A 16,380-nucleotide genomic window follows, 5' to 3' on the forward strand; every position below is an offset into this window, starting at 1 on the left:
CTTTTAAACAAAAAGTTAAATTATGGTACGAAAAATAAATCACATTAATTATTCTGTGAAAAAAAATCAGTAATTGTGGATTACTTTGTAACAAATAAGATTGTTACGTATAAAGATGAAATGTAACAGCATAACCTTAACAGTTGTGTTTATACTTTTGCTCACTAATATACTAGCATCACCCCCTAATTACAAAAGTTATGTCCTTTCACAGAATGACAATGAAACCATAACTTCCCCTTTTCCACCAACATTCCGGGTCTGTCCTGGAATTTGGAACAATGGCCCTCATTCAGAGCCGTACGCTCTGAGCAGAGCGCACGCTCTGAATGAGGGCCGGGCTCCATTTTCATGGAGCGTCCTCCTGGACGCTCGTATAGCTGTGGGTCACCACCCACAGGCTATACGAGCGTGCTTTGTGATGGCCGCGATGGTCGAGACCATCGCGACCATCGAAATTGCGAGCCGGAGCCTGCGGTTGAGGTTTTCAACCGCAAGCTCCAGAGTGATTTTGGCTCTATCAGAGCCAAAATCACTCCCACTGACATCACTAGTGATGTCAGTGGGCCGGCTTCTGACGGGAGGCGTTCCCGTGGGAACGCCCCCGTCAGGGAGGCACGCCCACGGCACGCCCACCAAAGGGGGCGTGCTGTCAATCAACATTGACAGCACGCCCCCTTTGATCGGACACAACGAGCGAAGGACTTTCCTTCGCTCGTCGCGTCTGGCGCATGCGCACGACGGAGCTCCCTCCGTCGTGCGCATGCTCAGTCCATAACATCGACCCACTTGCGAGCGGACAGCCGCTCGCGAGTGGGTCTGAATCAGGCCCAATGTTCCAAGTTGGGTCAGAACCAGGTATTATCCTATTCCCACTGCGGTGCCAACCTGAGAATATCCTGGAACGGTCCGGACCATACAGGGAGGCTGTAATCTCTCCCTACCCGTTGAGAGCTGTCGCAGACAGCTTCCGAATAGCACCCAAACAGCATGCTGGAAACGTGTCCCAGGTTGGAAGACCCGGGTCACCCGTTTGCATGGAGCCTGTCAGGGTTTTACCCGCGTAAAGCCCTGCTCAAATCCCACTAAAAAAATGCAATCCTAGGAGCCTTTTCCACTGAGCCGCTACCCTGGATATAACGGCAAAAACCCGGATATTATGGTCAGTGGAAAAGGGGTAGGTGTAATATTTTACTATATACAGTAGACTCCCTCGTGAACTTCATCATCTTTACTAAGCTGGCTAAGAGAAATTAAATGGTATTATATAAGTAAACTGACATTTTTAGGTAGAGATCCTGGAGCCCGCACTAGTGGGGCAAAGAGCTTACTAAAACAGGATTTCTTTACCCCTTGGCAGACAGTTAAGTTCTGAATGAACATAGCCAATTTTTAACACTTTACTGTGCACTGCAAACAGGCAGCACAGCGAGGGCTGTGTGACGGTGCTGCCACCATGGCTGAGGGGTGGCACAGTCTTTGCCACGACTTCCTGTTACAGCTTGCATCCGGCGTCCATCTTCCTGCTCCCCTGGCACTTGTTGTGTGATGGGGGTGGGTTCTGCCACACAGTGCATCACTGGGACTTGCTACAGCGCTGACTACAACTATTTATGATAACTTTTCTTTTATTAGTGGACAAGGGGCCATCAGGTTGGAGACCCACTTTTGAGTTTACCAAATGGAAAAAAATATAGTGTTTCATGGTGTTTAGTTCTATTTACATAGCTATAGTCATTATTTTGGCCTTTCCCTTTTGCTCTTTTGTACTGATGTAGAGTTACATATTTTCCCACAGCTCCTGCATGTATGAGCTATGCAGAGTTGTACTTATGACTGAAAAGACGTAACTGGGCTGTAATAGGACTTTATCACTCAGGTAAAGTTCAGTGAAAGATTCTGAACATGACCACGGGCTATACACTGCTGGATGTAAGTGTAAGGACTAGCTATTGCACCTAGCATAGGGTAGGTGTAAGAGCACACTGATGATGACTATTAGCAATCCATGCGTGTACTTTGGGCGAGCGCATTGTAGGATGCGCACAACTCCCAATATGTGCAAATATACGGGAGGCAATCAGGAAGCCGACTGTCTTATCCCGGCAAGGGTGAAATGGCAGGCGTCTAGATGTAGACGCCCGCATTTCCCCGACATCGGGAGACCGGCGCCCAGCATCACGATCGTAGTGATGCCGTGCGCCGCGAGCGGATAGCCGCGGGGGGGGAGGGTTAGGCTAGGGGGAGGGAGGGTTAGGGTTAGGCACCCCCGGGGGGGACTTAGGGTTAGGCACTCCCCCAGGGGACTTAGGGTTAGGCAGCGGGGAAGGGGGTGGTTAGGGTTAGGCACTTAGAGGGGGGATTAGGGTTAGGCACTTGGGGGGGAAGTTAGGGTTAGGCACCCCTAAGGAGGGTTAGGGTTAGGGGGGTTAGGTTAGTGGATACTTACCTATCCACGATTGGGATTTCCAGCGCTGTCGGGCTTCTGCTGCGTCGCACTCTGCTCCTGTCGGGCTTCCGCTGTGTCGCACTCTGCTCCTGTCGGGCTGCCGCTGACGGGAATCGAACCGCGGTATTTCATACCAATTCCAAATATACATGTTTTCTGCGCATACAGTTTGGTTGTAACTTATGTCTAATTTCCAAGCGTAAAATACTAAGTGCCCATCGCAAACCCAGCGTCATTTAATACCTGCACAACACGCTATGTGCCCGAAAGATCCCAGCAACTCAAAGGAACCCTGGCTACAACTACCCGGTCACCGCACTTAGGCCCTCATTCAGAGCCACTCGCTAGCTGCAGTACGCTCGTTCCGAGCGATGTTCGCACATCTGCGCATGCGTACAGTTTTTAGTACGCATGCGCGAACCAGTCAGTGCGGACGAAAATCATTTGTACGCAATATAGCGAGTGCCTGCTATTTTGAGTGACAGAATGAGGCGTATGTGGGTGGTAACAGGGGAAGGTGCTTGAAAACGGGGAGTGGAGATCCGTTCGCAGGCGTGCTTAAAGGTCAAAACGGGCGTTTTAAGGGAGTGCATAATTAATACAGCAGCGTCATTGACCACGTCACTTGGTTTTTTTTAACTCAGAACTGCTCGCAAAATAGCGGTTGAAAACACCAACCACAAGAATAGCGAGCAGTTCATACGCTGTATGATGTACTCGATTAATCTAATAAATAGCGGACATGACGTATGGTGCGTGCGGCCAGGGGGCGTTTTTATCAAATAAACGAGCGTATGTTTTGCTCGCTCGTTCAGACTTAGAGGTGTGAACAGACTGCAATTTGCGAACGGATCATTTGAATAGCCACCCCTTGTTTTTGAACGAACGACCGCAAATAGCGAACGGCTCTGAATCAGGCCCTTAGTCTTAAAAAGACTATCAACATTGGTTTTATATTTATGGTATTGCATATTGTTCATTATACGCACCTATATACATAAGCGCTTTAATATTTTACACTCGCAAAACTCTGATAGAGCAGCTAGATACGTTTATTATTACAGCGGTACACTATATACATTTTTACTTATGTCTGATTTCCATTCAAGTCTGGATCAGGCCCTTTATATTCATAAAAGCTCTTCATTTTATATGTGTGTGTCCTATTGTCTCCCAATTCAAAGCCATAAGAGGGTGCCCTAGGCTGGCATCCCATGCCCATATGACGTCATGACATTATAGGAAGATCGGTGCTGAGCGTGTCTTGTGAATGGGTTAGGTCTAAATTCAAGTAGGCTAAAAAAACCTTTCATGTCACAGCCATGTGACCTACAATGGCAGGGGGGAGGAGCAAGGTCAGCTCAAGCTCAGAACATGGTACCCAACATGTACCCTTGCGGGGAACTCATCACTCGCCACAGGTTAATATTACCAATAACTGTCCACATGGATCGTAATACTGCTAGCCCACCGACCTTGTCCCTCCCCCTGCCATCGTGGGTCACATTGTTATGACATCAGAGGTGCTTTAGCCCACTTGGTTTATTATCAACCCGTGTGGATGCCCCCTGCGCCTTTCTAGGTATTGGGATGCCTCTCCAGGTACTCCTCAAGCTGCAAAAGGGTACAGTCGGGGCAGTGACCATGATGACCCCATGTTCCCTGGTCGGCAGCACTGGTCACACATCCCTAATTGCTGCCCTGCTCACAACCCACATTATACCTGACATCATTATGGCCGTGGCACGGTCAATAGGTCAGGAAATATTTGGGCAGCAGGCAAGCTTGTTCATATCTTGTACAGAAGAATAGTAGAAGCTATACTATACATTTACCTGTATTAGGAAAAGCTTGAGGATACCATTAAACAGTAATAAAATACAGCACAATACAGAGCTCATCAGATTTACTTTAAATGATCTTTCTTTCGCTACCATATATAAATAATTGGGAGACAGGTGCTTGAAGACAGAGCTGGATTACAGGACAACAGGGTTGCTAGCTTTGGACGAGCTACACATTAAGCCCTACAAACTAATTGGCCCTAAGATACCCAATGTAATCAGTACACGTGCTGCTTATCTGCATACACTGCAGTAACTGCTGGCAGTAAGTGTATAGCAAGCCTGATCTTCACTAGTGTGGGCTGGATGGGTACGGTGTGCATGTCGGACACACTGACGGTGTGCATGTCGGACACACTGATGGTGTGCATATCGGGCACACATTTTAGTGACAGGGGTCTCCCACAAATGACTACTCCTGGGATCCACCCACATCTTAATCCTGCTCTATTTAGAAAAATTGGCCAGTTCAGTTTGACCTTACCTAGCTGGCAACCAGCATTCCAAAAGGGCTGTGGATTGTAGTTACTGGAGTCCACTCTGTAGGATGAAGGGTAGATGCGAGAGAGCTGGTACTGGTTGAATCTAACAAACTGAGCTGGTTTCTGCTGAAGGATCTGATGAGCCTTTGTCTCACTAAAGGATGAAACCTGCCAGCTGCTCGAGACTGTGGGAAGGAAGCAAATATTAAAAAGTTACTCTATAATAAGATGACAAGTTAATTACATGACTGTTCTGATGATTGTTATTGCAATGCAGCATGCGTGGTCTGCCTGGCTATAGAGAACTGGCAAACGGCAAGTCTACAATAGGCCATTGATAATCCAACAACAGGATAATCACAAGTAGGATTTGCTAGCTTGTCCATATAATGCACGGGAAGGTGTGTGCATGAGCATCAAGTGCTGATTATGGTTACAGGAGTATCACTATTCCATGGCACAGCACCAACACCATCCTCACCAAGCTCATGTGTGTCCCCAAAGTAAAATACAGGCATCCACATTAAATATATGTTTTGAAAACCTTAATAAACTAAGTCGAAATGTATTTGTGATGCTCCCAAAAAGATCAGCCCCCCTTCCTCCCCCTGTTATATTGCTATTGTGTTTTCTTTCTACTGTGTGTAAAAAGATTTGAAATTGAAGGATGTAACCACTTTACTGATCAAAAAAACGCTCTTGATAGGTGTATTCATAAAGGAACAAAGTCATTGTTGACAGATTTATACTTTATTTAAAAGTGAGTGCAAGGACCTCACTTGGAGGGCAGAGGATTCATAGTTACCATGACAGCAGGGAAATTAGCAGGAATATTAACAATGGTTAGATGCATACAACAAGTTAATTCTTTTTGGGAGATAATAGTTACTACATCTAATTTAGGTTGCTCAGCAAGTGGCCTACAGGCCAAAATCAGGCTCAGAATTCCAAGGCTTAGCGTGATCCCAAGATTCCTTAAAATATGACTGTTGCTTTCAAGCCTAACATAGTTGCCATAAAAGAGATGGAAGCAACAGGGTTAGGACAAGGTAGAAGCAAATAAGGCTATGGGTTATGAGTGCAGTTCTGTATTCGGCAGTTAGGGTGCACCCAAGAGCAGTCTCAGAATCCAGTCCATTTTCCATCATCCATATTAAATGCTTCATGTTGAATCATTGGTATGCATGAGGGAATTACAGGACTGCTAGTGAGCAGAGTTTCCAATTCTTACAGAGTATCCTGGGTCGCCTATATTAATACAAAGACCAGGATAAAAGCTGTTGTAAAGGACCAGGGATAATATAAACAACAGTGCTCAGGAAATTGCAGAAAACAAAAACTACTGATGTTACACTTTGTGCTGCATAAATCTGAACTATACAGGAAGGAACCAATTGCAAAACTGACAAAGAAAATAGAGGTGGTCAGGGAAGTGCAACATCACCATCAATATAGTACACAGTAATGGTGCATACACATGGTCAGCTTTCTTATCAGATATGAACGGTAACGACTGTAAAAATCGTTCATATCTTTGACATGTAGGGCAGGCATCGACCAACCATGTGCGTTCCCGCATGTCAGATAACGATCTCTGACATCGACTGTGTTTGCAGACAGATTTGGACGATTTCATTCATTTTAATACTGTCAGAAATTGTTCATGAATCGTTGGTCAAATCGTTCATCGTTGATCTAGCAAGTCTGACCGTGTGTATGCACCATGATGATCTAATATGAGCCAGTGAATGTGGTTTAATGCATTAGAAGCCATTTCATGTTTATGGGACGGGAGTCAAGTGTGGCATGGGAGGATAAATTGTGACAAAGCTTATGAGGGTGGGGTGTTCTATTTGACAATGGGTTGGGGGTCATACTGTATAGGGCTCATAAGTGGGGGGGCCTACGGCATACATACAGTCCAAGGCCTCAGGACATCTTCATACACCATTAATAAATTGGTATCATGCAATAATAACTGCACAGAGATTCAGTGTTGATTTGGTTACTGCACTGTAATATTCTGGGGTAGGTTGTGTCCCGTTTGCAAGATGTGGGGTCACAGTATTATACACTGAATAGAATCAATTCACCTACTGCTGTGTCTGAGCTAATTGTGCATCCTGTGTAACACTTTCAAGTTATGTTCAATGACCCGGCCCCTGCAGACGGTACTGCGTTACACAAATGCACATTCAGGTTAGGACTTGTGATCGCTGTAACTTACTTTCTGTTTCCACGTCGTGGATACCCACAGACTTTGTGTATTTCACCAAATCTGACAGCGCCCTTGAAAGCTTCATGGTCTTCTTCTGCCTGTTTATTCTAGTGAATAAAAAGCTGATTAATTAACTAACGCATCCAATAGTAGAGGGCATACATAAGGCCATAGCATTAATATACCTGCCATAGTGTAAAGATGCTCTCGCTAGGCTTCCTTGTCGATCTAGGCTATCATCACCTTCTTCCAAACTGGAACACTTTTTAATCCGGCCAGCTTTTTTCTAAAGACAAAATAAAGTTAATCGAAATGTGTTGTGCGGTTTATAGTGTAACTATGGGCCTGATTTAATAATGAATGATATGCTTGTTATCACTCGTTACTAATCTTAAATGGTTCTCCAACCAATCAGCTCCTGTTACTTTACAGACTGTGACCCCCTATGTACTAAGCCTTGGAGAGTGATAAAGTGGAAGGAGATAAAGTACCAACCAATCAGCTTCTGTCACTTTACAGGCTGTGTTTGAAAAATTACAGTTAGGAGCTGATTGGTTGGTACTTTATCTCTGTCCACTTTATCTCTCACCAAGGCTTAGTACATAGACTCTTGTGTCTGAAAAATGACAATTAGGAGCCGATTGGTTGGAGCACAATTTAAGATTAGTAACGAATGATATCAAGCATATACCTTGTTATTAAATCAGGCCCTATGTCCCATCTAAGCCAACCAAACACAAACCCTCTCTGGCTGAATGCTGTGCACATGCCCCCCTTGGGTGGACCAGGGCACGCTCCCTTCGGCAGTGTGCTTAGTTGCTACCTGCTCAATAGCCATGAAATTATTTTTCATTGCTAGGCAATAATGGGGAACGCTGTGGGATATGTGGAAATTAAAAATATTTTCACCTTGCGCTTGGAAAAACTTCCCATCAAAGAACGGCTTTGACGCTTGTTTGGACTAGGTTCTTCCCCAGATTCAGTCTCCTCTTCTGTCTTACTCTATAAGAGAAAGTGCAGATATTACGTACTGCAATGCATGTTAATGGCATGTATTTACAGCCAGATTCCCTGAACCATCGTTGGTGCTGTAATTCCAATAAATTTTAATCTCCATTTACCTACGGCCAGCCAAAATGAAATGGCGCAAAGCTGCACACTGGAGAGATCTTGGTAATGACCATAATAAAACAAAATATCTCTATTAGCTGGAAATGGCTGTGGCAACAATGCAGGTAGGAATATAGGAATTGTTTTGCTGCACTCTATTCCCTCTGATTGCCTAGGACATATTAGAAAGTAAGATAATCAGGCTAACAAAGTCCAATTAAACAAAATGCTTCATTTTTTTTTGACAATTAAGTCAACATGTCTTGTCAACCGTATCATATAAATTAGGGCTGGCTGGAAGAACAAGCTGTGTTTGTAGTTAAGCAATAGCTGTAGAGCCACAGGTTGTCTGAAACTCCTGAAGAGATGCTTGCAAGCATATTTAATGTTACGCCTGTTGCTTTGCACTGCGGATATGACAAGTGATTATCTACATAACGCCTGCATCTATTGCTGTGAAATACTGCATTGCATATCCAAGTAAAACAATTAATTTGCTAGACTGCAATGAGAACGAACACCAGGAGGCATGGAAATGGGAGGAATAATGCCGCACACATTTCTGTAACCAGTTGCAGGGAGGAAGCGACACAAACATTCTTCATAAATATACAGTAGGTTTCCCAATAACTATGTGTACTGTATTTTAAACTTCATCTGATTGATAATAACAGATTCTGACACTAGGGAGCGCTGTGACTCAACAACTGACGATGGCCGCAGTTATGCCACTGCAGTACAGATCCGAGCACAACCTTTCCTAAAAATCAAGTTTCCAGGCTTCGGTTTTTATTTTTTCCTTTCTCAGATGTTCTCTAGAATTTGCGGAGAAGATAGCCCTGCAGTAGTGCACACCTGACACCTCTATAGTGGGAGAGAAATAAATAATGCATATTTTAATACTCTCCACTGACATTTATCTTACTAACAAGAGACATGAATATCCAATTAATAGGCAGATAGCATGAAAATTACATTTTTATCAGGTGTCCATAGGGCCAGAAGGGTATAATTTGACCATAAGCATTTTCACTTGATTACTAATACAGACTGAGTTTTCAAATGCATTTTCCTTTCACAGATTTTAAAATAGTAACTAAATATATACTGTAAGATACAGAAAACTGTAAGACTATAATCTGTTTGCAGAGAAAAATGCAGTTATTGCTTTATTACTTGTGAATAAATTAACGATTAAAGAAACAATATTGGAACACCAAACTAATGCAGATGTGCATGTTATGTATCTGGCACAGCATCCCTTCAGCGCTCCCTCTGTAAAATGATGGCAAAAGGGTTTGCACACAGCTGGCAGCAGTTGTCATATACTGAGTGCAGAGTATACATACCTACATCTTTTTGTTACTATGGAGACCTAGTATAGACTTAAGGCTGGGTGTAGGGATAGATAAACCAAATGGGTAACAGGACATTTCCATGAAAAAATTATTAGGGGAACTTTTGAGCCTCTTTTTAATTGGCAAGTGAAACCTAGTCTTATTATAAAAGGTTGACACCAAAAAGTGTGTATGTGGGGACAGAGTCAATTCCCGCGTGGGTAAAGCTCTGTGTTCAATGCCCGAACATATTCTATTATTCTACTGTAAACCTGTGGATAACCCGCATTAAACCATAGATTTCAAGTAATTGCCTGGAATCTATGGGTTACCCCGCTCATTAAGTCTCAGTGGGTGCATGTAATGCAGATTTTTCCTCGCGGCACCTTCTGGGGTTCATTGCGTGGCGATGCGGCACTTAATTGAATAGGTCTTGGCTGACAATTGGTTTATTCTGCGGCTAATTGCATGTTCCTTATGGAGTTTCTTAATAATTTATTCTATTAATTATAGATGGGCTTTCCAGTATTGTTTAATGGAAAGCACCACATGCATTTAATGTTATAGGAATGGATTGGTAGGCCACATTGCCTGACAATCCTCCACACCTCCCTCACTGCATTTGACTTTGCCTCCTTCTTCTCTTCCAAAATTGAGTCAGTCAGTCACATTATATCCTCCAATCTCCCTGCTGCAAACCCCCCCCCCCCACCATCCGCACCTCAGGGCCATCCCACCTTGTGCTCCTTCAGCCCCACCACGGGTGATGAGGTCCACTCCCTCATCTTGTCCTCTCCCCCCTCCACCTGCCCCTTTGACCCCCTCCCTTCTCGCCTTCTACGTTCCCTCTCCACCACCGCCTGCTCCCACCTTGCTCACCTTTTCAACTTGCCTCTCTCCACCAGCATCTTTCCCTCATCATTCAAACATGCTCTTGTCACACCTATTCTTAAAAAACCCAACCTCGACCCGTCCTCACTCGCCAACTACCGCCCCATTTCTCTTCTCCCTTTCGCCTCCAAACTACGTGAGCAGCTTGTCTACAGCCGCCTCACCAGCAATCTCTCTGACAACTCCATCCTTGATCCTCTCCAATCTGGCTTTCACATACATCACTCCACTGAAACTAAAGTCACCAATGACCTGCTTGCAGCCAAATCCAGGGGCCACTTCTCAGATGATCCTCCTGGACTTCTCGACACCGTGGATCATCCTCTCCTCCTTCGCACCCTTCAGACCTTTGCATTTCTAACACTGTTCATGCCTGGTTCACCTCTTAACTCACCAACCACTCACTTTCTGTGTCTGCCTCTGGCTCCACCTTCACCCCTTCCACCCTTCCCATTGGTGTCCCACAGGGTTCTGTCCTGGGCCCCCTGCTCTTCTCCCTGTACACCTCTACACTAGGAGAACTCATCAACTCCTTCAGCCTCCAATACCACCTCTATGTCGATGACACGCAACTATACCTCTCCTCTCCTGAACTCTCCTCTTCTGTCCTCTCTCAGGTAACCAGTTGCCTCTCCGCCATCTATTCCTGGATGTCCGAGTGCTCTCTAAAGCTCAACATGGACAAAACATCATCATCTTTCCCCCTAATAGAGTCTCCCCTCCAACCAATCTCACTATCACTGTTGACAACACCATCATCACCCCTGTCCCCCAACTTCGCTGCTTAGGTGTCACCCTTGTCTCCACCATCTCCTTCGTCCCCCACATTCAATCTCTGGCTCAATCCTGTCGGCTCCAGCTACGCAACATTGCTCGCATTAGGCCTTTCCTCTCCCAGAATGCTACCAAACTGTTTATTCATTCACTAATCATTTCTCGACTCCTCCAACCTTCTCCTCACAGGCCTCCCACGTTGCCATCTTGCTCTCCTCCAATCTGTTCTCAATGCTGCAGCAAGACTTATCCTCCTCTCCTGCTGTTCCACTTCCACTGCTCCCCTCTGCCAAAACCTGCAATGAATCCCATTTCCCTACAGAATCCTCTTCAAACTCCTCACCTTCACATACAAGGCTCTCTCTAACTCTACTGCTCCCTACATCTCCAACCTCATCTCCTTACATACTCCCTCCGGCTCACTCCAGTCTGCCGATGACTGTAACCTCTCCTCCACCCTGGTTACTTCATCTTATGCTCGTATCCAAGATTTTGCCCGTGCAGCCCCCCTTCACTGGAATGAGCTCCCTCGCTCGATCAGGCTCTCCCATACCTTGCAGAGCTTCAAATGTGCACTGAAAACCCACCTGTTCATCAAAGCATACCCTTCCACCACAGAACCGTGTCATCAGGTCTCTGTCCCTCCCGCCTCAGCCATCTCTACTATGCCTACTTCCTGCACTCAGGTCCCCATCTACACACTTCTGCCTCATGTCATCTGTCTGTCTGCCCTCTCCCCTAGACTGTAAGCTCCTAGGAGTAGGGACCTCTTCCCTACTGTCTCACAGCCCTCTTCTCTAGCACTTCAATGACAGCCTTCACCTTCCCAGCTGTATTGTGTATGGAGAATTGTGTTGCTAATTGTGCTCTATTTATATTTTGGTTACTGTATTATAACGTAATTTTCTGTGCACTCTGTACTGTATGTATGGCACTGCGGACCACTTGTGGCGCCCTATAAATTTATAAATAAAATGTAATAATAATACAAAAGCATCCATAGATTTTGAATGAATTTGCGAGCCAAAAATAGCTTCAGAGGTTCACTAGCCTCATATGCAGGGTCAAAATGACCTACAGGGGTACTGAAAAATTGGCAGAGGGGTCAGGTTCCAGAATGTGCTCTTGTTACTCATAATGCATTGTTACTTTATTAGAGGGTTAGTTGCGGAGTGGAGCAGAACTACTGATTAACATGGGTGCTTGGTCGCTTCTATAGAAACTACACCTCCTGCCAATTAAAGTAGGCGGTCATGACACACCCCTGTCACATTCTCCTCTGCATTATATGGCGGGCACTGTGACACACTGCATTATATGGCGGGCACTGCAACGCTCTCTACATTATATGGTGGGCACTGATGGTTTCTATTATATGGCATTCACTGCGATGGTCTCTGCATTATATGGCAATCACTGATGGTCTCTGTATTATATGGCAGGGACTACAATGATCTGCATTATATGGTGGTCACTAAAACGCTCTCCGTATTGTCTGGCGGTCACAAAAAATGCTTTCAGTGGTGTATGGCAGTCACTAAAATGCTGTCAGTGTTGTATGGAACTCATTAAAAATGCTCTGAGTATTGTCTGGCAGTCACTAAAATGCTCTCCATTTTGTCTGGCGGTCACAATGATCGCAGATGGAATGAGTGTTTTTTACACTACTGCGCATGTGTCATTTTCTGAGATATCACACTGCACATGCGTCAAATTAGCAGTCCAAAGTTGCCTGGATCTGCATCAATGGGTGAACGCGAGCAGTATCAGGTTAGCGGGAAATGAGCTGTCACATAATACAACTCATTTTCATAGGGATGAAGTTATGCCACTGTGTCTACTCAATACAGTGCAGTTATTAATATGGTACATTATCATGCATGCACTATCAGTATTACAGATGTGTCCCCATAAACTGTTTCTCAAGTTGGGGCAAAATAGCCCCTTTCAGAGCGCGCCAGGTCCCGTATTGTGTCTTTTTTGACCAATAATGCATTTTAGATGCATTCTGCTGCAACTAAAACATCAGGAGACTGCACTGATTAATTTGATATGCAACACTTGTATATCTGCATGCGAATGAGTCCGAATCTGTATATGAAGTGCTACAGCCGTGGCTTTTTTCCACGCCAAGTTCCTTTGAGCTTCATTTAAGGATGCAGTCGCACAGAGATATGCAAGTGTCACATATCAAATTAATTAGCACAGTCTCCTGGTACATCCTAATCACATCACATTGCGTCTAAGACGTATTTTCGATCGAAAGGGAAGCAAAACGACTAAATAACAAAAACGACGCACAAAGACCTGGTGGTTCACTCACACTAGGCATCGTGCGCCGCATGGCGTATTAAGGCTAGGTGTAAGAGGACACACCTGTACTATAATAATATAATAAGTCTGTTAGGTCTAGCTTGTCTCCAACATGCAGACAGAGTGGAAGTCGCGATGCGCTCCCCAACGGCTCCCACAGCTAGTGAGATGGGACAGATCTAGTGTAGGAGCAGGACCCAGGAACAAGAGAAGTATGGGAGCAAGACTGAGGAACCCTCCTTTTGTGAAAAGTAGCCCATAGATTACAGCGACTAACGCCATCTTCAGATTCCGTATTCTGGAGCTTGGTAAACCTGTCAGCTTCGTAGACCCTTTGCTGTAGGAAATGGAGTAACTGCAACTGATATCTGCTGCGGCCCCTCCATGGTACATTCGGGGGATATTATTTGATAAATAGGCCCCTAAGTCTCCCAACTTTTGCCAAATGGGATCAGCAAACCCATTCAGTTACTATATGTTTATATAATATGTATTAGGTCTCAGGGGGCGATTCAATTGTTTTTTGGGTGGCGATAGTTAATGTGCACCTGACAGAGCAATTCAATTGTTTTGGGCGCCAATCAATTATTGCGCCCAAAAGCACCAAGTCCAGCCATGCAAAGCAGTATATCCTAATGTGTGCGATGCAAAAGTGTCCTATGGGTGCTCAAAACCCCAGAATTTTCGCATATTTCTGCTCGCCACCTGCAAGCAGAAATGTGGGCACCAGCGTCATTCACGCCCAATTGAAGCAACAATTAAGTTGCTGTCCGCAACCCATTACTTAGGGCGCCCAACAAAACAATTGAATTCCCCCCCTCAGACTGGTCACACAGTTTAATGCGAGTAGCCATACTTCTAATCTGAAATGAAAACTCTGCATGATAATAACCAGCTCATAAGTAGCTTAGTTGCTAATAAGAAAGATTGGATAATGTAGAATGAAGGTACATGAGATGTCTTGCCTTTGATGGATAAAACCCATGTGAGTATTTTATTACATCATGGTGCATATTTGTTGGTCTCAAGTAATTTGATGCGAGCAATTACAATTAGATTTTTCTAGCTCTTTCTGTCCATGTAGGAAGATCATTTCTTCTTCTGTTATACTTGGCACATTTTTGTCTTTTGGGAGTGGTAATTGCCAATTTAATGGGTTTCTGTTTCACTGGAAGGCATGTTCTGAATATTTAATCAGTGCTTGGGCCATACAGTGTAAAGAGAGATTCCTATGGGTAAAATGTATATATATATATATATATATATATATATATATATATATATATATATATGTAGACAGCTATAAATTAAACTTTCTGGATAATAGGATTCAGTATTTTGACACACACAGAAACTTGCTTATTTACTTACATACTTATAGTGTTAGACTGGTCAATAAATAAGGGCCCACCAGGGTAATGCAACCGCACCCACTGAAGGGGTGTGACCAGCCATTGGGTAGGCGTGGTCATCAACTGGAGGGGTGTGGCCATCCCACAAAGGACACCGCATAATATAATGCAGCTTCAGATTCCCATGCCTAATTTACTCTAATACATTTTTTTCTGTGCCCATTTTTTTAACACTCACCTGTGGCCGCTTTCATAGGATAATAATATTATGTGCCACCTTTAGTCTAACACTATAATCTGTACCCCCTTTTTGTCTATTAAAATAATATGTTCCCCTTTTAGTAGAATAATAGTAATAAAATGTGCCACTTTATTAGAATTGTAATCATATGAGCCACCTTTAGTTATTGAATATTCCCCATCAGTATAATATATAAAAAATATAATCTCCCTTTAGTTTATTTTGAATTTAACAAACCATACATTATATATATTATTATTTTTATTATCGTTTATTTATATGGCGCCACAAGTTTTCCGCAGCGCCTTACAAAGTACATAAACAAATAATTTGACAACTGACTTACAGTAAAAAATAGGACAAGGACATGGATAATATACATTGATACATAAGTGACCATAACACCTAGATATGCAACAGAGCATAAACAACCAAGTGTTAGGTGCCCTGGTGGGGGCTAAGAAGTAGGTGAAAGTAAAGTAAGGAGAAGCACAAGAGGGTAGAGGCCCTGCTCGTAAGAGCTTACATTCTAAAGGGGAGGGGCAGACAAACAGGTGTGACACAGATGGCGTAAATGGAGGAAGGAGCATGTTGCAGCAAATTAGGATGGGAGCTGGAAGGTTTTGATGAAGTAGTGGGTGTTGAGAGCCCGTTTGAAGGATTGTAAAGAGGAGGATAGTCTGATAGGGAGAGGGTTCCAAAGATCGGGAGCAGCATGGGCAAAATCTTGGAGGCGGGAGTGGGAGGAAGTAATCAGTTGGCATGAGAGGCGGCGTGCATTGGTTGAGCAAAGGGGGCGGCCAGGAGAGTGGAGGGAGATGAGGTCAGAGATGTAAATGGGAGAGGAATGGGTGAGGGCTTTGTAAGCAAGTGTGAGAACCTTGAATTGGGTTCTAAAAGGGAAGGGGAGCCAGTGGAGGGCTTGTAGGAGAGGGGAGGCAGATGTAGAGCGTTTGGAGAGGAAGATGAGTCGAGCAGCAGCATTGAGGACAGACTGGATAGGAGAGAGATGGGAGTTGGGGAGGCCAGATAGGAGAAGGTTACAGTAGTCCAATCTGGATATGACCAGTGAGTGTATGAGGGTTTTGGTGGCATCCTGGGTGAGAAAGGGTCTAATCTTGGAAATATTTTTGAGATGGAAGTGACAGGACTGTGAGAGGCTCTGGATATGTGGTTTGTAGGAGAGGGAGGAGTCCAGGATAACTCCAAGACAGCGCACTTTGGGGCTAGAAGAGATAGTTGTGCCATCAATTGCAAAATAAATAGTGGGAAGTGAGGTTATGTTGGAGGGTGCAAAAATGATCAGCTCAGTCTTAGACATATTAAGTTTAAGAAATCGCTGGGACATCCAGGAAGAAATAGACAGTTG

General features: G+C 44.4%; 1 protein-coding gene across 4 annotated transcripts in view; it reads right to left on the bottom strand.

The window, feature by feature from the left end:
- LOC148532178 (1-phosphatidylinositol 4,5-bisphosphate phosphodiesterase eta-2-like) overlaps nt 1-16,380 on the bottom strand; it is a 190,826-nt gene that overhangs the window by 66,792 nt on the left and 107,654 nt on the right. For all 4 annotated transcript variants that reach the window (XM_088468197.1, XM_088468196.1, XM_088468194.1 and 1 more), the window contains 4 exons: nt 7,903-7,995; nt 7,179-7,279; nt 7,003-7,100; nt 4,778-4,960 (listed from right to left, as the gene is read on the bottom strand). In XM_088468197.1, the coding sequence (XP_088324323.1) occupies nt 4,778-4,960; nt 7,003-7,100; nt 7,179-7,279; nt 7,903-7,995 (475 nt within the window). The remainder of the gene's footprint in view (nt 1-4,777; nt 4,961-7,002; nt 7,101-7,178; nt 7,280-7,902; nt 7,996-16,380) is intronic.

The sequence above is a fragment of the Taudactylus pleione genome, unplaced genomic scaffold, assembly GCF_031769625.1.
Source record: "Taudactylus pleione unplaced genomic scaffold, aTauple2 ptg000082l, whole genome shotgun sequence".
NCBI lineage: Eukaryota > Metazoa > Chordata > Amphibia > Anura > Myobatrachidae > Taudactylus > Taudactylus pleione.